At 37.8% G+C, this 24,370-nt stretch overlaps 1 protein-coding gene across 1 annotated transcript in view; it reads right to left on the bottom strand.

The window, feature by feature from the left end:
* Positions 1 to 9,549: 9,549 nt before the first annotated feature.
* The window catches only part of ipo11 (importin 11), a 132,687-nt gene continuing 117,866 nt past the window's right edge, over positions 9,550 to 24,370 (bottom strand). The window contains exon 30 of the mRNA XM_085425826.1: positions 9,550 to 11,132. Within this exon, the coding sequence (XP_085281952.1) occupies positions 10,968 to 11,132 (165 nt within the window). The 3' untranslated portion in view covers positions 9,550 to 10,967. The remainder of the gene's footprint in view (positions 11,133 to 24,370) is intronic.

The following is a 24,370-nucleotide window of genomic DNA, read 5'->3' as shown; positions in this document are numbered from 1 at the left end:
GCAGTGACAGAAGAAAACTATCCTCTGAGTTTCTCCACAGGGTGGTCACTATAATAAGAACACCTAATGGTAATTAATCAGTCCAGTACAAAAGCACTGCAGAAAATATTTTGGCAATGCTTACAAAGTCAAATTTGTGTTTGTGATTTTGACTGGGGTATCACTTCACCTCTAATTTATCACGCTGTGTAACATGTTTCAGAAACTGTGAGCTTCAAAGACCTGCAACATCACCACATTCTCCAGGGGGATTTCCTCGTTGTTGTGAACATGGACAGGGGATTCCACTGCCGATGTCTATATCAAACAAAAAACTGTACAAACACAGCTTTTGCTGTTACAGTAAGGCTCTTTGCTTTTCTTTCCCACTAACTGCATTTGTGACAATTCACAGACACGTCTCTTGGACTGCGAATCTATTTTGTTCATGTGGACAGTACTGCCACAATACCTGAAAGATCACAGCACACGCAAGTGGCTTGCCGCTGCGCTCGGCTCCACTTCTGTCATGCACAGCTGGAGCTGAACAGGCTCAACACGAGAGAGGGGGGTCATTAATCCCATGGCAACAGCTTCCTCACGTTTACTCACAGGAATGTGATTCTCAGTCATTTTTCTGTGATTATGCGCTTCTAATGTAAGTGCTTTTTTCTTAATTTATCTTGTTTTACTAATAGTCACTTAGTCCATGAATACCCTCCAATGAAAATGCTTAATAGACTGTGTATATATACACACTCAAGTAATCCTTCTGTTCCCAAGAACGATATTACTCTGACTTCTGTGCCTTTTTAAATTTTTTTTTTTTTTTACTTTATTCACCTTGCTCTGAGTGCCATTAAACAGCGAATAACCGATAAGAGGACATTTTAGTTTATAATACCACTGATAAGGGCCTGTCTTTTCAGATACAGGCCTTATCTACTTTCCTTTATGGCTACCACTTATCAATGATTCCTTTCCAGACATTTCAGGGGATTACTTTAGAATTATTTCACTTCCAGAATTCCATTCGTTTACACTATCTTTTCATGGATAATACAATGACATTGACAGCCTGAAACATCTATTTATGGGGAAAATGAACTTAAATAAATTTCTTCTTTAGGAAAGCACTGGTCCATTTGGTTTTTTCATGTTTAGAAAAAAGGGGTAATGCTCTAGAGTAGTTAGGGATAGTCAAAGTGTCTAGTTTTGAGTTTCAGCTGTGGTGTCAGTTCTTTTTAACTTAATGCATACAAACAACCTAAAAAGCCTGATGCTTTTTAGGTTGTTTGTATGCATAACATGCATTTTGATTGCATCTAATCATCTCTTCCTATTGAGTTTCAACACCCTAATTTTAAGCCTTTGTGAACAAGCACATTTGCCAACTGTCTTAAAGTCAAGACTGTTTTTTTGCTTTGCTCCACACATGGCACAAATCTGCTGTGGGAAAATCATTGTTCTTCTTGTCGTTATTACTCTTGCTGTATGTTTGCGCTGACGTTGGAAAATGATCCCGCCTGATGTTGTGCGGTGGGTAAAATTCCAAACATTCAATGCTGAAGCACTTCCACAGTACTACATATGCGTTTTACATTAAATAGGTCATAATGTGTTGCTTTTCAATGACTTCTCTAAATGAAACGACTCTTTAATACAGTGAGGAAAAAGGTAGTTTGTTATCACTGTGCCCTGGGCGCTGGACTCAAACTAAAATGTTGCTTGACATCAACATTAATGTGCAGCTATTGGGAGTCTTTTTGTTCACAGCTGAAAATGGATTACTTCCCTCCAGAAACCTTGACTAAAAACATTTTCATATCATCGCCTTTCCTAATTTTCTCACTAGCGTAAGGCGAGAAACACTCTTTTGTTTTACCTTTAATGTCAGCCGATGCCATGATGGCTTGCGGAGACGGATTAGTTTGTCAATACCTAAGTCAGGAGAAAAGAAAGAAAATAGCCTACTAATGCTGTACAGGTCACAAGAACCCCCTGGCTTTACAGATGATCGATACAGTGGTCAGTTCCATATATCACTTATCTTCAGTTGAAAGAAAACCTTAACATAATGGATCTAAATCCATTTCAGGCCACAGGATTGTAAATTGAATGAATAATAATTGAATAATAAATAAACCATTAGCAGCCCAAATGCAGGTTTTCCAAATAGATTCACCTGAATAAAGACTAGTATACAATAACATTTCCTAATTTAGATAATAAATAATATACGAAATATACGATGAGCAAAAAACAAAAACTGCTTTAATATACGAGTTGTTTCTGGCACTTGCTAAGGAAATATTTTACTCTCATAAGGTACTGAGGGTTGATAACCAGCCAAAGGCAAAAAGTCTTGAGTCATATCCTGAGATAACTGACAATGTGTTGATAAGAGAGAGAAAGTGTGGCAGTAATATGACTGCAGTATAACTACTACTCTATTCTATATGAGCAAGAGGGAGGCAAAAGATGAAAACAAGACTGCATTATTACTGGAGTCCCCACCTGTGGGTTTCACGTTGGCTTCACTTCTTACAGCCTACAGCGTAAAATGTACTGTGATACTCTGAGGCGTGAAGTAGAACAGTAGAACTCCATTTCCTGCGTTCCCGTCTCTGGTCTTTGACAGAATTCCTGTGACATTTTGTCTTGTAGTTTCAGCTCTCATTAAATATTTATTTGCATTATGCTGCCGTACTGCTGATGAGTAGCAGGTTGTGAAAGCCTATTTTTACTTGTAATGATGATCTAAGAAGGCATGTACTCGTTTGCACAAGTGTCAAATAGTGGCACAATCCTGCAAGATTTCAGTTAGCGTAAATGAAAAACAAAGACAGAAACATTGTGTTAAACGAAATAAAACACACACACGGCTTTAGGAGGAAAAATGAGCTAAAAGTACTGAATAAAGAAAATGTGTTAAGAGTTCATCTCTGTCAGTTTGGTCAGGTTTGTCGTTACAACAAGGATGATGAGGTTTTGGTGCATGTTTGTTAAAACTGGGATGTCTACATAACTGAGTGAGTTGCCTTCGTGAAGCATTATGTTTGTATAGGAATACATATTTTGAACCTCTTAAATCCCGCCCCAGATCAGGGGATGAAGGGAGCTTTAATTATCCACAACAGCATTTTTGGAGCCTTTAATTATTGAGTAATTACAACTGATAGGCAGGTTAACGCATATTACTGTCAAATTAGTTCATTTTTTTCATGCTCTGCAATCTGGTGTCCCTTTCTTGGACAGTATGGAGATATGAGTTATAGAAAATAAGTACATCCCACAGCTGCTTACACTTCAGAACATATAGTTCTCCTTGTCTTTGCTGTAATCCGTTCATGGTGCAGATGTAAATAAAGCTCTGGTAACATTTAGCTAGAGCTCCAGAACAAGACTGAGCATGAAATGCAAATTTTCAAACAGCTCTACAAATATCACCAAACACAAAAACTACCTCTGGGCAGTTTGTCACAAAAGGTGTCTGCTAGCTAATGTATTGCTAGCAGACAACTGCTGAATTTGCCAGTGAGAGAAAAAAACATGTTGTTGTGTGAAACAGAGGTAAAGAAAGATGCAAGACAGAGAAGACAGGAGAGGAAGAAGAGAGATTTTTTTTTTTTTAAAGTCAAGTTATAAGTTTTTAAATTAGATATTGGATCTATACATAACATGCTGCTGAATTATAGCTTCTTTTTTTTAAATGATGCACATTTTTGGACTGGAGCAGAGCAACCTATAGTAATTGTGGTGAATGTCTGGTCACATTACAGGTGAGGACATCAACTTCTAGTTAAGGTGATGATGCTGATTACATTCACTCAATGAATACTATCTTTTCTGCTAGCTTTATAGCGTCTAGGCGTTTGCCATCATCCATACAGCTTATTAAAGATTCGTTTATATCTTGTCGACCTCAACTGGGTAAATTCACAGAGTAGTGAAAGTTAAAAAACAAATCAAAATTGATAAAAACTAAACCAGAAATAAAGTTTTATAAACAATAAAATAAACATAATTAATATGAGCAAAATAAAATTCCCAAATTGGTAATTAAAATGACTTGATATGACAAACTACAAATCAACAATTATAAAAATACAAAAATACTTCAAACTGTGGAGCTTTAATTGCATCGAAGTAGGCCTTCATTAATTATTCTGTTTTGCTTTAAAAATCTAAAGCGGTATTATTAAATTCATTCTTCAGTTCAACCATCACTTCAAAGATAGTCACTCTGTTATTCAAAATGATTTTTGCCCATTAACTTAATATATTAATTATTAATTTACCAAAATAATAATTTGGTCAGGATGCTAAATGGCATTATCATTGCTGTGACTAATGTGACAGAGTCATGTCCACTTTACACACACTCCCCCCACCTGGCGCTATTTCTACACGAGGTAATCGATCTCATGTCAGTGCTCTCTGAATAGGGAGCACTGACTGGTTGGTTGGTTGATTGGTAGGTTCCATACAACTGTCACACTTGCCTAAAAATCTCATTAATCAGTGGACCAAAGTGACACTTCAATCAGCAAACTTTTCATATTCCTGTAACAGAAGCGAGATTTCGAACACACACAGATGCGCACACAGGAGCACACGAGGACACTGAGTCATCAATACGATGAGTGCACATACACCTACTTGAAAGACATGCAGTATGGCCACATAATGATGGCACATGCCAAGAACTTCAGGTTTTAATTACAGGCTTCCACTGGCAGACAAGAACCGCCACTTCTAATCAGAATCAATGCATAGACAAATGGGCGCTCACCCACATGCTGTCACTGATACTTTTCTTCTACATAACCCGCACACAATCAAAATGACACAATCAGGTAGCTGTTGAAGCATGGCAAAGGAAGGACATATTTAAAGTAAATATATTTTGCACATAGTCAACGTCCACTAAATCCAATAGGTGTTCTATTAGAGTTATAAACTATAAAACTATAAACTATAAAAGTGTGATATTGACAGATAGGACTACCGTTAACTTTTCAAGGCCACATTCAACAAAGTGCTATTCTTCAGAGATTTTGGTCCACAGTGATGACAGCCTCGCACAGATGAATCTCTTGTTCCACCACATCTCTAAGGGGCTCTAATGGATTGAGATCTGATGACTGTGGAGCCCATTTGAGTGAACTTTTATAATACCAGTTTGAGATGATCAATGTGAGCTGGCATGTTATTCTGCTGGAATCAGCAATCAGAATATGGGTACCCTGTGGTCAGTGCATGCATCTTTAGAGTTTTAGGCTCTAAAGTGGAACATGGCTTTGAGGGATGTCGAGTGTGTGAGCAGACTTGTCACGAATATCCAAGTTATAGACAAAAACAGGTATGTGTAAAGAAATAAACATGATTCTGCAATGCATTTCAGCAGTTTGACAAAAATGTATCAAATAGTTATATTTTATTTATTTTTAAGCTAATACAATCAAAGTGTAAAAATTGTACCCTTAGGACTGTGCCAGGGCTGCCCCTTCAGTCATTAAGATCAGGTAAATGTTTGCTGGCTGTGGCTTCATACTTACTATGATTAATGAGACTGGATATCATTTCCAGAACCAACTTGGAGCAAGGAAAAAAGGTAAAAAAAACAAAAACAAAAAAACATTAAAGCTATTTAAACTTCGCTTGCTATCTTTGAAAAAGCCTTCAACAGCATTTTTGTAAGTTAATTGCTACCAAATGTGCAATGCAAGTATTAAAACAGTCTACACTGTAGTTTTTGTCTCTGAAGAGAATTTTTTTTTTTAAAAAAAGGTACCAAAACAGTGAAAATAAATAAAGTGAAGCAGAAAACTTCACTGCACCGATTAAACAGGGCTTCTAAATTTATTTTGCTTTTTGATATTTTACCTCTTTTTCCTCATTCAGAAAAAATGAATATCTAAAGGATCCCGGGTAATGAAATGATAAATGTACATAAATTAGAAGACTTAAATGAGAAAATTAGCAATTACCAAAGTTTTAGAGTTAACATGCTGCTGTGTAATGATAATCTTTGAAGTGGGAAGCTAATCCAATGAAGAATGCAAATTATTGATTAGAGCTAATCCTCCCTGGTCTCCTGCCATGCATACCACAGGATAATTAACAAAATGCTTTGCGGATAAGTCTACCTGTGGTTCTTATCCGTTTCTACAGAACTAACTAGTAGCAATAGGATGAAAGAGAGTGGGAGAAGAAAGATGAATGGCCGAGTCCCTTGGATTAATAGTGCTGGCAAGGAAGAAAGGCAGGGTGGGAAGTGAAGATGGGTGCAGAATCCTTAATCACCCCTTCTGCACTCTATAAGCCACTCAAGTGACCAGTAGCCAGAAGTACATTTATTCTCTACCAATTAAGACAAATGGGCCAATTCCTGCCACTGCTGCCTTTTAGCATTAAAAAATGCATATTAAAAAAAAAAAGCAAAAAGCTGTAGTGCTGTTTTAAATGCAACTGAAAATAGAGTACATCAATTCTCAAATAATTTAAACCCTATATATAGATAGAAGAGTACAAAGTGGGCGTATAAAAATGTTAAATTTCTTGGCATGTACAGATGAAAACAGAATTAATGGCACAAGTATTTTCAAAGTGCTGTTAAATAGAGCAAAGACTTTTTAACACCACTTTTTCAAGCATCCTAGTTTTTTTTTTTTTGGACGTCCTGCTTCTACTGATGATCAGTCAGATGTGATGCATTTAGTTCGCTAGACATGATTGGAAAAGGCATGTCTGTCTATATGAGGTCCCATATTTGACATTGCATGTCGGGGCACAAACCAAGCCATGACATCCAAGGAATTGTGTGTAGACCTCTGAGACAGGATTGTATCGAGGCAAAGATCTGGGGAAGTGTACAGAAACATTTCTGCAGCATTCTGAAGGTCCAAAGTGTGGCCTTCATATATAAATGAAAAGAATTTTGAAAACAGGACTCTTCCAGGAGCTGACCACCTGCCACTCTGAGTAGAAGCGCCATAGTCATGGAGATGACCAAGAACCCGTCGATGACAGAGCTCCAGCATTGCTCAGTGGAGAGAAGAGAACCTTCCAGAAGGACACCCATTTCCCAGTAATCCACCATTCAGGCAAAATTCTCATGTCGGGTAAAAACGAAAAGTCTTTGACCTTAATGTCACACGTAATGTCTGGAGGTAACCAGACGCCACTTATCACCTGCCAATACCATCCCTACAATGAAGAATGGTGGTGGCAGCATCGAGCTGTGGGGAAAGATGAATGCAGCAATGTACAGAGACATCCTGGATGATAACTTGTTCCAGAGCGCTGTGGACCTCACACTGGGGCCAAGGTTTGTCAACAAATTTTTGTCTTTATTTTTTAATTTTAAATATTTTTAAATACATTTGCAACAATTTCAACCAAAGTTTGTTCACTTTGTTATTATGGGGTACTGCATGTAGAATTCGAGGTGAAAAATGAATTTAATCCATTTTGGAATGAGGCTGTAACATGACAAAATGTGGAAAAGGTGAAGTGCTGGGAACATTTTCCAGATGCACTGTAATCGTTCTCCAGGTTGTGCTTTGCATACAACAGTTTGGCTTGAACGTGTCAATGTGTGCAGGATTCTAGTGATTGTCTTCTTAGAGACTTCAATTCCCAATAGGCTAAGTCATTTACTAGTGTCTCGGAAGTTGTTTTGGGGTCTTTAGACACACTTCACTCCTCTTTTCATTACAATCTTTCAGAATCTTTGACTTCCTACCTGCCAGGCTCATTGTTATGGCTGAATAATATTGAATTCCTGATTATACTTGTCACTCCAGCTCTTTGTATATCCACCTGTTTTGTGAGCGTCAACAATTTCCACCCCAAAGTTTTTCTGAAGTTGTTCTTTTGCTTTTGATGCTTTTTCAAGTGACAGCTCAAACACTTATTGATGTTTTATACTGTGTCAAATAGAATCCTCAGTTTTTGGTTGATTTTACAAGCTTTAAGCATTTCAAAGTTAAAGTGTAGCCATTCCACAGCAGTGGTTTGTGCTATAGGTCAATAATGATAATGTGCGCAAACATTTTAAAATAGTATGTTGAAAAAGTGTAATCAAATGCTTTAAACCCATCGTTGGGGTCACCACTTTTGAAATCTTGTTCGAATTTAGTCAGCTAATTTTACCAGTTACCTGAGATTTTCAACCTGGTGTTTGTTTTTAAGTATTACAGTTTTGTCTCACACAGATCCATACAGTATGCACACCAGTCAAAAGGCATATCGTGGATGACTTTCTAATAATTTTGGTGAGGGTGAACAAATTTTGTACAAAAATTTATTCAATTTATTCCCCAGAATGAATTGTAATAATCTCAGTCATCACTTGAACTCTCTCATAAAACTATCATAAAGTCATATTTATTCTGTGCATTGGCATCACTGAGCCTGCTTCTGCCAGAAGTTTCTTCCTGTTAAAAGGGAGTTTTTCCTTCCCACTGTTGCCAAAGTGCTTGGTCATAGGGTGTCATATAATTGTTGGGTTTTTCTTTGTATGTATTATTGTAGGGTCTACCTTACAATATAAAGCGCCTTGAGGGGACTGTTGTTGTGATTTGGCGCTATATAAATAAAACTGAACTGAATTGAACTTTTTCTATTGCTCAAACCAAAGAGCCACAAGCATGGCTGTAGGATCTAGTTCTATTTCCCACTAATTGCCAGTTCATTTCCTTGTACTTTCTCAGTAGTTATTGCCCCATTTTTCTAACTGACAGCTTCCTTTAAAAAAATGAAAAAGAAAAAAAAGAGCGTCTACCAAACTGACTTGAGTTTGCACATCAGTCATGCTGTACTCTCAAGAGAGGATGCATCTAAACCTTATGCTTACCATCATATTTCAGTGTCCTCAGCCTCTCCCACTCGTGCTCCTTTTCACTGCAATCAGTGGCTCAGTCCTTGAGGTTCCAGAATTAAGGACAACTTCCAAGTCCATTGCATTATCTGCAGGACAATTATGTCTGATCTGCTAGAAAAATGCACTCAATAGAATAAGACTGCAAAAAACAGAAAAACAAAACAAAACAAAAAAAGTACATCAAAAACTCAATAGGGACTACTGTTTTCAGTTACACAAAATAAGCACTGGGAATACAAAGACAACTATTCTGGCTGATTACTGAATTTTATTGAAGGCTTTGGAATATAAGTATTTTTCCCCATGAAAACATAACCAAGAGTTATAGCTCCAGAACTTCCTCTACTATGTCGTTTTGAAAACAAACTTAATAATTTCAATCAAGAGTTAACAAGTGAAGAAATCTTCTACTGTTGAACTAGTTAAGTAGTCAACATAATAGTAAAAAGGTCTTGTGTTTCACGGGCAGGTAAGGCTGAAAGCATAAGGCTGTAATTCTGACTGCTACTCAACTCTTATCACAGTGTCAAAGGAGCTAATGTCAGGGCCATCGCTTTCTCGAGAAGGTTAACACGCACCACGATGAAAAAAGAAAACAAATTGTTAAACCATAAAAAAAAACTTATGTAAATGAGTCTAAAATTGCGACATAGTTTAGACAATGTTTCCTACTGTGTGTGTAAAAATGCAACTATTAAATACTTAAGTGCCAATATTCAGTAATTTATTACTTTTCTTTATCAAATAGGTTCGTTCCTATTTATTAAGCATTTTAAGATAGAACACAAAAACAAATGACTCCTCTCAAATCAAATATATCAAACTGTCACGCCAATTACAGGCCAATTCAGAAACAAAAATAAAAAGACTGCAGGACAGCTAACTTCTTTTCCACCAGTGATGCATTGTGATTCTTTTCAATGGCTCTGAAAGCCACTTGATAACAGCCGCACAGGCCAGAATTAAATTCTTCCAAATTAAAGTGAGGACGAAACCTAACAGCATGTCACATTTGGAATAAGTCAAAATGAAGATGTGGCACCAAATCAAGATAAGGCTCTCAATGCGCCTAATGCAACTTCAGCCTAGTATGCACAATCCTGTCGCACTACTCTGAGGTCTTCTACAATTGTGTTTAAGTATACTGACGTGAAAAGAATGAAAAAGATGTGACCATTTTGGTTATTAAAGTGCTCCAACACACCATCAATTAGCAGCGGTATGTATATATAAACATAGTTCAGCACTTTTACAAATCAACCATTTAAAAAGCCCCCATTCTGCAATCAAAAAACAAAAAACAAAATTCTAAGCCACCATACAAAGAAAACCAAAAAAACACTTTAGTTCTCTCAGTAGTTACTTCAATTTGACCTCAGGTTATGACAAAATTATTATTAAAAAAAATAGCTGTAGAGAAATTAACATGATGTAAAAACAAACTACAAATAATGTCAGGCAGAATATCATCCATACTTTACATACATACAAAATTACATTTCATTTTTTTCTCTTTTAAGAATAGATTCTGTAAACACTGCTTCAGGTCCTTCAGGTTTGATTTATCCCCTTTTCTGCTACAATCTGTATGTTTTTCCATAGAAAATAGTCCGAGGCTCCTGTTCTGGCACTGCAGATGATTCTTCCCCCACCCCCATACTCCCCAACCGTCACAACATTAATTTAACTTTTTCAATTTTCTACCTATTTCACAGCAAAACCAAAAAAAGTGAGGAAAAATATAAGTATTGAGTGGAAGCTCTAGTGCGTTGATGTTGTCATGTAGGTGTTTTAAAAACGTGAAGATACTCTGACCCACATAAACCCAGTCTTTATAAAAAAGGGAAGGACAAGAAATAAGATAATAGGTAGGGCAGCGGGGGTCGGTGGGGGCATGGGGTGTTAGCTGAGGACAGTTGACTAGGCTAGGTTTTGAATATAGATAAGGCATAGCATGGGCAGAGGTTGGGGAGGTTTGAATTAGGAGTCCACATGTCAGGCAGATTGTTAGCCTTTCCAGTACATTTTCAAAAATGGGGTCAGAGGGTAGCATTAGGCAAGGACGTTTCTGTAAGGTAGTGAAGACTTTAGATGTGATTTAGAGGCCTTGGAGGAACTCCTGGAGCTGCCTGACGAGCTCCGTGTCCACAGTTTCCATCAGGGCTCCAAAGCCCTGGTCCCCCATCAGGGCCTGCTGCGCCTTCAGCTTTTCATAGACAAACTGCTGGAGAGAAACGCTGTGCACCGGATCCTCCAGGGCCAACTGCAGGAGGACAAAGAAAATGGAGAGTGGAAAAATTAGTGATCCCACCTGAGAAAGGGTCTGTTAGGCAGCGCTTTGGGAGAAAACAAAAACACCAGCAAACCAGCTGCTCATGGTTGTAATGTAGGTCTTAACAGTTCCCATACATTCATTTCAGAGGCTGTTCAAGATACAGTAAGTAAATATCCAATTTTGAACTGAAGGGAGGATTAATGTTCTGGTACAAACTCAGATCTGGATTTTTGATTTTTTCCTCTCAGACTCGATTTCATTTCCATGATCTAATAACTTTTGGAAGAGATGCTGCCCTACACCAGGCTATTATTTTTGGTTACTGTCTCGGTATAGAAGCTTTTACTCCGGTTTTCAGAATTTTTAATGGTTTAGATGAATACTTAGCACTCTGAAGGACAACTACACATTTCCTTTTTACGACGCAGGATTATTGGTATTGCACACTATAAATAGTGGAGAGATACAGAGCAATATATACAAAGTATGTGACAGGAACAAAACAGGATGAAACACAAAAATTCATGACTACAGAGAGATACTACACCTAGAGAATAAGGAAAGCGTATCTTAATTAGAAAAGAAAGTGTAATCTTGATTCACTTAAAGAAAGAATATCAACATAATCCATAAAATGACCTGCCTGACAAAAAAGGCAAATCCACTAATTACTCTTAATTTTATTAATGCCTGCTATGTGTTGCAATGTGTGTAAGTAGGTGTGTAAAGGACTTTCACTGAAAATGCACTGTGGATTTTTTTACAAAAAAGGAGGAAAATACAACAGAAACCTTTTACGTGTGGCGACTCTGACATATATAACTAACAGAAAACGTACACAAGGAAAAATAATTCAGTATTCACAGTCACTGTCATTCATCTTATACCGAAGAAAGCGCTGGAAAAATAATAATTGACAACAGTGTAAAAAAAAACAAAAAAACAAAAACAAGCACAGAAGACTTGAATGGTGGACTACAGCTAACACATCTCTGTAAACCTGCACACTGTCATTTATTTTCTGTGAAATGAAGCAGAAGCAAACACAACAGATGGCAAAAGCCTGAAAGCCGGGACTCGGTCTGCAAATAAATTAGAGAGGTATACAAGTTCTGTTAACACCACTGCACAAACAAAACTTCCACGCATGCAGTCAAGTTTTGAAGATTTCTTTTTGTGTGCGTCTAATAAAATGTATAAAGACAATTTTAGTCACCCTTATATGTTTTTAATCAGTGTGGGTACCTTACTATATCACCGTTTGTAACATTTCCACGTATTCTGGCTCTTTTTTTTTTTTGCTATGATTTCCCCACAGATTAATTATCATTGTTGCTTCAAAGCAGGTGAGTATCTTGAATTTAAAAAAAAAAAAAAAAAAAAAAAACTCTCCTTGTGATCTCCTTTATCACCTAGCACAAACTTGACATTTTGGCGAGCGTGTTCACTCTTAATCACATCAGCCCACAACTGAAAAACAACTCTGGGTCCTTAGAGAAGCACAATATTGCAGTGGCAAATCTTAGTCTCTAGCCAATCACTGGAAACAATACTTGTCATACTAATTTGGTCTTCGTCATTACAATGCTATCAAACTAGTAAAGAGTGGATGTTGCAGAGTGGCTTAATGGAAAAGCTTTCATCTGAGCTGCATAATTACCTTCTCTCTGTATACCACAACATCTTTAAGGTCTTTTTTGTGTGTATGGGTGTGTGCGTCAGAAGCCACATATCATGGCACTTGAATACATTTTTAATCACCATGGTCCTCTTAAGCATCTACTATGATCAAACTAGGGAAAACATTATTAATGCAATTCTTCATATGTCTCAGTAAATATCAGATTAGTTTGGGTTAAACAGGAATAGAAGCAATTAAGTCTGTATGTAGAGATTACAATATTTCAGCAGCAATGTAGCCCCTTATCAGGACTGCACACTTCATATATACTAAATGAGCTTTTTAGAAAAATGCCAGAAAAACAATTCAAGTCTTTGCATATGATAGGGTGTGGATGAAAGTTTGCTGAAGTAGTGTAAATTATTAATATTATAATTATTATTAAATTTTTATTATTAATAAAGATTAAAGAGAAATTGATAAGTGAATAGAATTAAGAAAATAAACAGAATGTACACTCGCCAAGGTACTTCATTAGTTAACCCTGTTCAACTGCTAATCAACCCAAGTATATAATCACCCAATCACATGGCAGCAACCTTATGGATTTATGTAGATATGGTCTTGATTGTATGGTTGAAGTTCAAACCAAGCATCAGAATGTGTAAGAAAGTTAACTTAAGTGACTTTGTATGGTTGTTGGTGCCAAACAAGCTGGTCTGAGTTATTTGGAAATTGCTGATCTACTAGATTTATAATAACCACTCGATATAACCAAGGTGTGCAGAAGAACAACTCTGAACCTACAACACACTGACCCTTGAAGCAGATCAGCTACAGCAACAGGAGACTACACAAGGTGACACTCCTATTCCTGTCAGAGAAGAACAGGAAACTGAGGATAAAATTTGCAAAGGCTCACCAAAATTGGAGAACAGACGATGCCTCTGATGAATGGAAAAAGAGAGATACAGAGAAACCCCTTTCCCGCATCCAGCACAAAGAGGAAGTAACACAAGTGATATGAGCAGAAGAATAGTCATTTTCTGTTGTAACAGAAATTTGGCATAAACAACATGAACTCATGGGTCCTTCCTGCCTGGTATCAGCAGTTCAGGCTGTTGCTGGTGGTGGAATAGTGAGGTGGGGGGCGGGGTATTTTCCTGGAACACTTCGGACCCCTTTCAACCAAGTGAACATTGTTAAAATGCCACAACTAACCTCTATTATGCTGCGATCATCATCTCTTTATGACCGCAGTGTATCCATCTTCTGATGGTTGCTTCAAGCAGGATAACACATCCCTGACAAAACTCCTCTTAAGCTGGTTTCACAATGAATTCATCACAATCACCATGTCTCCCATCCAATAAAGCACATTTGGGCTTTGGAGAAACAGTAAATCAAATTGTGGATGCGCAGGAATAGCACCTTGTTGAATATGTCCCACAAACGAAACAAAGCCGTTCTTAAGGAAAATGGGGGGCCAACCTGGTAATACTGAGGTGTAAATGTTTCTGTACCCCAAAAAATAAAGTTCTGAGATAGAGCAATGGACTGTATTTAGGACATGCTGTGTTGAGACTGTGCACATAGCAACACTGATCAAAAGCAGTTTACAATGTTGCCACTATCAGTATAAACAGTATGCACGACCCATTGTCAACACAGGGGGAAAAACAAGGGCGGAGATGAGAAGACAAGAGAAGAGGAAAAAAAATAACGGTGACACGAGGCAACAAAAGGTGTAGATGTGATGGGTACAAAGGAATGAAATGTGATAAGGGAACGAGGAGACAAATATGACAAAAGAGGGAAAGAATCGTCATGCATGGGAATTAAGTACCAGGAACTGGCTAAGTAATGTGGTTCAAAGAACCCCATAAAGGCAGCGAGTGATAAAAACAAGATGACGTGGGATGCAAGAGTGGGCAATCATAGCTCTACCTCATTGTTCAGGACAGAGAAAAGAGATGAGTGGGAAACATGAGAGAGTTGAAGAGAGACAGCTGAAATGACAGGGGCTGTAAAAGCCCTCATCTCTAAAGTAATCCCGAGACTACTGTTGTCCTTTTCCAAAGCAAACGGTTCTCAGTTATTTCTATAAAACCATCAGTGTTATTTAAAATTGGCCAATGAGGGACTTTAAACACACTTAATTCACACAACATCATGTGTACCAGGGACCAAGATCCTTAAAGCTCTCTGAATGACAGGCTCACACAAAGACAAATGGTATTAGTACAATGATTGCCAATATTGGTTTCGGGACTGGGATTAGCAAGGACATATTGCAAAGATAATAATCTCACAGATTTCACAATAGTAAGCCTTTTTTTTTTAGATCCTCAACTTTCTGATCTCTCAGACCTGCTCTCCTATTTCCACTCTTACAGTTTACTACAACAGACTACTCTATTCAGTCGAAAAACACATTTGTACTGTAGCAGAGGATATGAAAGGAAACTAAGTCAGGCAGACAAATGCTAACTGGAGTTAATGATGCAATAACCTGTACTTTTCCAGCTTTTATCTCACATCCCGTGGTGCCTCATGTCTAACTGCAAACACACAAATACCCCGCAGGAGCGCGAGTGTGTGAGCACATACACCGACTTCTGTGTGATGTAATGAACTGTGGGCCTGCATGATGTATTGAAGTGTAAACTAAGAACTGTATTGTGTAAGGAGATGCTGACAGCACCGGGCTTAGTGGATTACACTGCGGGCAAATGTTAATTTCATCAGCTAATTTACAACACATCATCTGCAGCCTCGCCAGCTCATCGCCTTTAGAATCTCTAACTAGACATGTAAGCTGCTCTCAAGTGGTCAAATTTGACTCAAAGCATCATGCTGTTTAAGAGAAGCTATTGTCAACTCAGGTTTTAATGGCATCGCCGTCTTAAACAAATACCATCATATACATTAAAAAAAAGTAAACTTATATTCTCTTATTTTTTCTGCATGTAAATTTTCTGTCATGCATTATCAGTGTTTGGGTTATAATGTATTATGCATAACACTTAAAAGCAAAAATAATACAGTATTTATTTGGTTCAAAGTGAGTAATCCATTGGACACGTTTTAGACTTTTGCACTACTCCGAGAGGTGCGCTGTCACACACTTAGATTGATAATTCTACCTTTAAAACTTACATTTTCACACACATCAGCACAAAGCAGTTTCCTAATGACATATGGAGATCTTTGCACTTCCTGATTTGTAGATACTTTGCCATTTCTATACAGCTTTCTGTGTTAATCAAAGTTAGGTGATTTTTACACCATCTTGCATAAAAAGCAAGAAACAAAACAAAGACACAAAACCACATTGTATGACTTTCAATATAGAGATCATTTAACTCATGCACTGCAAGTGACACATATTTGATTAACATTTGCATTTTGAGTGCTGAATTTAGGAGCAGTAATACGTTAGACAAATGTAAAGTGATTACATTAATGTGCTTCCCCAAACATTGAGGATTAAATGCATTTTTCATAAGCAACATTATTTCTCTATTCATTATTTCATTATTTTTCTCTTGGCAGGTAGTCCAAATCTGGTGTATAAACCTTAGCATGGCAATTTCAGCCATTCTGTTAATAAACAGAAGGGAAGACAAAAACAATCCCATCAGGACACAAATACTGCATAATGAAGGTGATTTTGTAAACTGGAAGCATTTCTCATTTATGTCATTTGTTCAGTTGCTTGATGGGAGTGAACTATGTGAAATATGATTGGTTCAGGTCATTTGAGGCAAGGTTTCAATTTTGGAGTTTGTACTGTGAAGAAGATAAAACGGCAAAGTAATTGGGGGCTCTGGATAAGTGGGGAAAAGATAAAGTAAGAAAATGATAGAGTAAGAAGTGCAAGTGCAATAACCAAAAAAGTAAACATGGTTTGCCAAAACAATAGGTATAGTAAAAACAACTACAAGTAAAACTGACTGAAAGGATGAACTGAAAGAAAAAAAATATGCATCTGTATTAATATTAGGTAACCTTGCGCACAAGCCAAAAACAAACAAAAGAAAAACCCCAACAACAAAAATCCCTCCACGACATAAAAAGTAGGAAAGAAATATGAAACCAGTAAAGTTTGAGGGGAAAAGAAAAGGAATAATGATGAGAGAAAAGGACAGAGGGAGAGTGACATGCTTCCTGCTGCAGCTCACTGATAAAGAAGCAATGGTCGCCATGCCACAGAAGAAGATAAATGAGAGGGAGGATGAATAGAAGAGACAAATGAGATGTGAAGGAAGTGGAAAAGGTTTGGTAGATGTCTAGTGAGAAGATATAGAGGGGAAAAAAAGAAGGAGAAAGAATAGAGAAGTAGGCGAGATACGCTCTGAAGGAAAAAACTGTAATTATGACGATAATGATAATAATAATGATCCTAAGCACCCACGGCAGTCCGCTTTTACCTCATGCAAAATACCCAATAAAAAGCCTACATTTGTTCCATCTGTTCTGACATTACTTAGAGAGGTTGCCAAACACCTTTTTGCTTGCATCTTTTTTCTGCAACCAGTGTTGTCACACGAACAACTGTTTTCAAGGTGGCACAGTTTCACAAATCCATGCCAAAAACATGTAATTTAGCCTCTACTCAATATTTGCTTGGAAGTTATTCATACACCTTTGTCTGGGAAATAAGCTAATCTGCGCCAGCAGGCTGGAGAAGAATATAGCCTCAGCACACCTGAGAGAGTTTGGAACATGAAATTATTTGATCATGTCACCCCACTTCTAGGTGTAAAGTGGCTTACCTAAACAGAACAGAGGGCTACTTAATGTTATTGTATGCAGCTGTTCTTTAGTTGGAACAGAGTGTTTTTTTTACTGGGAAAAGGGCTTTCCATACCTGACACATTGGACCACCCTAACTTTTGGTGGCATTGATTAAATAAGATGCTTCTCCGCAACGATTCTGACATGATGGCATCTTATGCTTGTTGCAGATTTGTTGGTTGGACACTGATGATGAGAATCTCCCATTCCACCACAATGCAAAGATGCTCTGCTGGATTGAGATCTGGCAACTTTGTTGTCCGTTTCAGTATAGTGAACTCACTGTGTTCAAGAAACCACTTTGAGAAGATGGCTACATTTTGGTCCATAAAGGAATTTATGAGACACTCAACTGGCCCAAAAGTGTCCCAACAAAATATTCCCCACACCATTAAACTACCAGCACCAGCCTGAACCATTAACACAAGTAAGGATAGATCCATGCTTTTACAGGTACACTGTTTACTCCAAATTCTGACACTACCAATCAAATGTTGCAGCAGATATCAAATGATTTAGTACTTTCCTGCTTATATACAGTACTTTATGTGACAAGACATAAGTTTTTAACTCACTGTGTGTTCACGCGCAACTTTTCTTATAATCATTAGTTGATATTAATCTCTGGCTCTCTTCAATAGCGCGTCGTTATCCTGTCTTCGTTCTCTCACCTGAACTGGTCGCAGCAGATGGGCTCCACTTCCTGAGCCTGGTTCTGCTGGAGGTTTGTTGTTATTAAAAGAGTTTACATTCCCACCAATTGCCAAAAAAAGCTTGCTCAAAGGGTGTCATATGATTATTGGGGTTTTCTCTGAGTTTTTTTGTATTATTGTAACATCGTTATCTTACAGTTTAAAGCACCTTGAGGCAACTTGTTTTAAATTTGGAAATATAAATTAAATTGAATTAAATTGAAACGTGACATATGTTACATGCGAAATACTTTTGTCTCTTTTTTTGTTTACGTTCATCAGTGTCTCTGGATGAACAGACCTATCACTGGGCTTGTCTGTGTCAAACAATATGTGTTGCATTAGGCATACGGTGCAAACAATGCCAACCACTTGTAGTAAATTATTCACAACTTGGCAGCTTAAAAGTTTTAAGCCATACATTTTAGTATCTGTGAATAATATCTGCATACTTGGGCAGGGATAGCTCAGTAGGTAAAGTGGTCGCCCCATGATCGGAAGGTCGGCGGTTCGAATCCACTTAACGGCTACCCTGAGGTACCCCTGAGCAAGGTACCGTCCCTACACACTGCTCCCCGGGCGCCTGCTTAGTGGGCTGCCCACTGCTTCACAGAGTGAATGGGTCAAATGCAGAGAAAAACAAGTAATTTCCCCATGGGGATCAATAAAGTATCCATTATTATTATTATTATTATTATCATACTTGTATATGATCGAATCTATATACAAAAAAAGTCCCCAATTTATCACAGGCATATTTTCTTATGTGCTGCAAAAGATATTTTTCATTCTATAGTTACTTAAAACCAGTGGGTGAGCTCATGGAAAACACCATCAATCTGAATAGACAGTTTAAAAAAAAAAAAAAAAAAGATGAACCAGTTTACATTAAAAGACCAAACTCGAGATTAAAATCATTCTATAAAGTGTAGCATAATCATGATGTGTCAAAAACCTTCACTGCTGATAAAAAAAAATGCTGCCATGAATGATGGTCCTTCAATACAATAATCATAGGCATTGTGGTTTAAGTAAATCCCACTTAGAAAGTATGATGCTTATAAGCACGGAAAGACAAAATCACGTAAAGATTAATTGTTGAATTTGCTCTTTTCATGGGATTTTTTTTTCCAGTAAAAGTGCAGGATAATGGGGCATTGCCCTAATGCAAGGCGTCACATCAGATTGAAGTTGAGACTGATTATGAACATCAAAGAATAAGGATAGCAAAGAATTGCTCCTATGCCAGTAATTATGGAAGCATATATAAGAGTGTGGCTAATGGATATTATGCAAGAGAGGGGGTCTATATGTGTGCATGTTTTGTTGGCAGAGCTACGCTGGCTTGGTGGGAATGGGCCTGCTGAATATCCGAGTCTGACACTAATCCTATTACCTCTACTCCAACTGCTGCAGATATCAGCTATTGACTGTTGTCCCCACATACACTGTCCTGATTAAAGGACACCTACATACTTATACACGCAAGCATATATCTTAAGTTATTGGGCGGGGATAAATAAACATACATAGAACATGTAAACATAGACATGTTAATTCCACATTTTAAATGTAAAAGATGTAGCACTAAAATCTTCTTTCCACAGACATTCCAATTCGATGTGAATTTTTAAAGCATAATTTCAGCTTGACGATGACTAACACAAACTCATATGTGTCGTTATTCACATTCAGCTCGAGAGCAATTCAATTCCAACATTTTAAAGCCCACTACAGGCTTTTTATGCTCTTAAAGCATAAACATACAGTGGCTGGAGGGGAGTCTCTTAGCATCGGAGCAGCCAGTCCTTGTGTTTGCAGTAGCACATTTATTCTTCCTGTGAAAACCTCCAGTACAATCTTTCTGTCTCATAAGTGTGTTTTGATGCATATAAAACACAAACATGTGCAGGAAATGTCCACTAGTCCCAAAAGCCCTAAATAAATCCAGGACAGGAACAAATGGCACAGTAGATGATACTGAAGAAAAAAGTAAAAAAAAAAAAAAAAAGGTTAAAATAACTAATTAAAAATAAATTTTGCATAATTTGAGAATTTTGTGTATCCAAGTATGGGAACAAAACATTCATAAATAGAGTGTCCAGATCTAATGATCAGGTTAGCTCTTATTTACAGAAGAAATTTAAGTGTGAGGGGGAAAAAAGTATTGCTTGGTGATATAAAGTCAACTCAGTCAGTATAATAATGGCTATAGACATCCTGATCTCACCAACCTTGCAGCTGAGCAGAAGCAGACTGTCCCTTTCATTGCACCAATGGCATTTTGTCTTGACTTGTATTAAACGATACTGACTGCACTTGCACCACTGGACTCCCACAGCTCCGTTTAGAAGTGATCAGTACCTTGCTTTTAGTCAGTTGGGTGTTTTTGTGTTGCCTGCAGACTCTGTCTCCTACCACTTACAATGACAAAGATTGATTTTTTGTAATTTTTCTGTGTACCACCACAGAAGAGTTTAAATGAAATAATCAAGAAGTGATTGAAGTGCAAATTTTCAGCTTTAAGGGGGTTAACTGTTTAAAATTTAGACCGACTTTAATCAAATCTTTAGACTAGTAAATAGGAGAAATTTCCTGACCAATTGCTTGTTTACGTCTCGCTCAAAAATACAGATGAATTTATGCTAATAAGGCATTTTCAGTCATGCGTTGCCCAAAAAAAAAAAAAACCTTTGAGACCGCATTGCTTTCTACTACTTTAGCATACAGTATTGCTAAGCTAATGAAAACCTCAGACAAAGAATCTGCATTACTTACAAAAACAAAAAAAAAAGATCATATATGGCCAATGCTATAATGCTCTCCAAAGGTAACAAACTATAGACAACTACAGACAGCAGCCTTTACGGAAAAGCGTCAGAGCCATTAAGCACTTTACATTTAGTCATCCAGTAAGCATTTGCAATGACGTTTAATACATAATATCAGAAAAATGACTGAAGACATGTATGGCTGAAATCTGAGTCTTGGGGGATTTTAACACTCATTGCTTGACTACTGCTTCTGACCATTTAAAAAGGGTTCTCTACAGCCTTATTATATCTTAATCAGGGAGCCTGGCAGACCTAATCTAAAGAACCCCTCAGGATCAACGCATAACTTCTTAATATAAATAATATGAATGTAATTTCAATTTATATAGGTATTCTAAATGATACAGGCATTCATCACACACAGTGCAGTTCCTTTCAGGTTTATGTATATAATTCCATATATCGAGCCTGAGTCGCATCAAGGGACTTTAGGCACTAAGGTAAGAACTCTACAGTATTTTGGAGAAAAAAACCCCAAGAACCAGATGACCCCTATGAGCAAGCACTTTGTAATAGTGGGAAGGAGAAACTCCCTTTTTAACAGGAAGAAACCTCCGGCACAACCAGGTTCAAGGAGGGACAGCCATCTGCTGTGACCGGTTGGGGGCTAGGGGACAGAGAAAAGATATTAAATGCTGCGCTGGGGTCGAACATGACAAGCATAGAGATGAGTCCACTGTCAGAGGCCATAAGGTCATTGGTAATCTTCACTAGTGCTGTTTCAGTGAAATGCTAAAACCTGACTGAAACTTCTGTTCCTCTGCAAATGATCAATTAGCAGTTTCAAAATTTTTTGAAATAGGAGGACGCCTGAAGATTGGTCTATAATGAGCAAAAACAGCTGGATCAAGTAACGGCTTTTTAAGCTGTGGTTTAATTGCAGCCACCTTAAAAGCTTGTGGTACCTTATCCAGTGATAGAGATACATCAATCATATTTAACATTTTAGCGTTAATTAATGATAAGACTTCTTTGAACAGTCTTGTACCGAGGTGGTACTTTTAGACATGTTGAAAATTTAAAGGAAGAAATTATTTAAGTTAGTTTGCAAAGACTGACAGGAAAGAAAGAGTCTAAATAAATGGCAGCAGTTATTAAAGTTGCTGTACATGTCTGCAGGATGGCTGTGAAGGTTGTGGCAATCCACAACAGCAGCTGTAATGGCAGGCTATATTAGTTTTACAAATAACATTTCATTACAAGTGTTTCAATATATATATCTAGCATTCACTAATAAACAAAGACTACAACAAACTATGCAATACCCAACACATCTACATAATTTAATGTAGGAGATTCTTATGGAAAATTAAACCTGAGGCTTGGGTAATGGACATCATTAGTTACACTTTTAAAATGAAGTATAAAAACTGAGCTCTCACTGTAAGCAGCTAATTGCCTACATTTTAAAACAGACACACAGTTAGCGACAATATAAAGAATTTATTCTTTTTCTTTATAAACTTCAGCAGTTCTCTCCAAGTATGTATTAGATCATGCATGAACAGAAAAGCATGCTAGTGTGCATACTACAAAATCCAGCTGGAAGCAGGATTGTGTACCCATGTAGTTTCACAAACTGCATTTGACCTTTGTGAACTTTATACCATACCTTATAGAGTGAGGGTATGGTGTTGGAAAATAACCATAATTTGACCAGTCAAAGGAGCTTGCAAAGAAAAGCGTCTGGGCTTCTTTAAGTTGCTTGAAGATGTTTCACCTCTCATCCGAGAAGCTTCTTCAGTTCTAAGGTCAAATGGTGGAGAGTCCCAGATATAAACCTAGTGGGAGTGACCCCACAGAGGGACAAAAGGACCCCCTGATGATCCTCTAATCGCCTGAGCCAAGGTGGGAAACTGGGCGTGGGTCCCAATCAGCCAGAGTTTCGGGTGTGTTCATTGTGAAACCTGGCCCCACCTTATCATGCGAATTCCTGAGGTCAGATGGCCCAGGATGTGAGTGGGCGTTAAGGCGTCTGGGAAGGGATCTCAAAACTGGATTATAGATGGCAGAGAGTTGGTGTCGTAAACCCCCGCCTCTGTTCAAAGATGGTCGCTCACGGTGGACATAGATGGCTTCTTTCACTCCTCTTTCAAAACCATCTGTCCTTTGATGGTTTGAAAGAGGTTTAAGTCCAGACGCTTTTCTTTGCAAGCTCCTTTGACTACGATGACCTGGATGACTGAGAACCTTCACAGACACATAATTTGACCACTCACCTCACCACTGAACACCCACCGCCTGACAGCAGCAGCTGTCCACAGCAAGGCATGATGCCCTGCCACATTGCAAAAGCTAGCCAAGAAGGGCTGGAGGAACAAAACAAAGAGCCTAAGGCATTATAACTCTGCCTCCCAAGAGATCCCAAGCAAGGCGAGTATCCACTCGTGCACTGGAACGCCAATCAATCCATGAAGACTCAAGCCCCTAAAACAAGTCCCTAAGACTTCACTGCCAAAGTTCTTGTGCCAGCCACCAGACAACACAGCTAGAAATTCTGTATCCATGCCTTAAAAGGAAAAGCTGTTTTGGTGGCATGATTGGAAAAAACAGAGTTTCAATATTATGATGGCTGTATGTACATTCAAACATCACACAGGCAATCTAGTTAAGAAATTAAGACAGAAATGAAACTTTCCTATCGTTTGCAGGAGAAAAAAAAAACAAAAAACGAAAACAGCTGAAGCTGTCTCTCTGTTTAGGAATACGGTGATATGATGTATAGGGCATCAATTCCTAAGGCCTTGGATGTTGATTATCATTATGCCCTTAGGCTTACTAATAGTCATGTTTATAGTGCATCATTAAATCTTATAAGAAAGACATGACAGGCATATCTCATTGTTTATCTGTAAGCCTCTCAGTGGGAAACTGTGACTTTACATCACTAATGCATTAAACTTGTGCTCAAAGCTATATGTCCATGAGCTCAGTTTATTAAAAAAAAGAAAACAGAAAAAAGGAGTGCTTTGGAAACCCCTCGGTGCATTCATTACTAATAGCTATGTCCCCAGTACCAGGACGTATACATTGCACTGACAAATTAGAAAACTACTACAATAAAGAACATAAAAGAAACCAAACAACATCAGGCAGAACAGAGTTGAGACATGAGTAGAATAATCGCTGTAAAGAAAAAATAAAAACAAAGATAAAAACACCACATACACAAATGTACACATCTCTCTCTACTTTTCATTAGGGCATGGCCTCTTGACTTCGAGAGCAGATTATTCCTTGATTGCAGTAATTTCCTCACCTAGTGAGGCAGCACGAACG

This window comes from Rhamphochromis longiceps, linkage group LG12 (assembly GCF_057381845.1).
Source record: "Rhamphochromis longiceps isolate RC_006_pf linkage group LG12, R_longiceps_female_GT1.1, whole genome shotgun sequence".
Classification (NCBI taxonomy): domain Eukaryota; kingdom Metazoa; phylum Chordata; class Actinopteri; order Cichliformes; family Cichlidae; genus Rhamphochromis; species Rhamphochromis longiceps.
The sequence above is the reverse complement of the archived record's forward strand: the minus strand, read 5'-3'. Positions and strand labels throughout refer to the sequence as shown.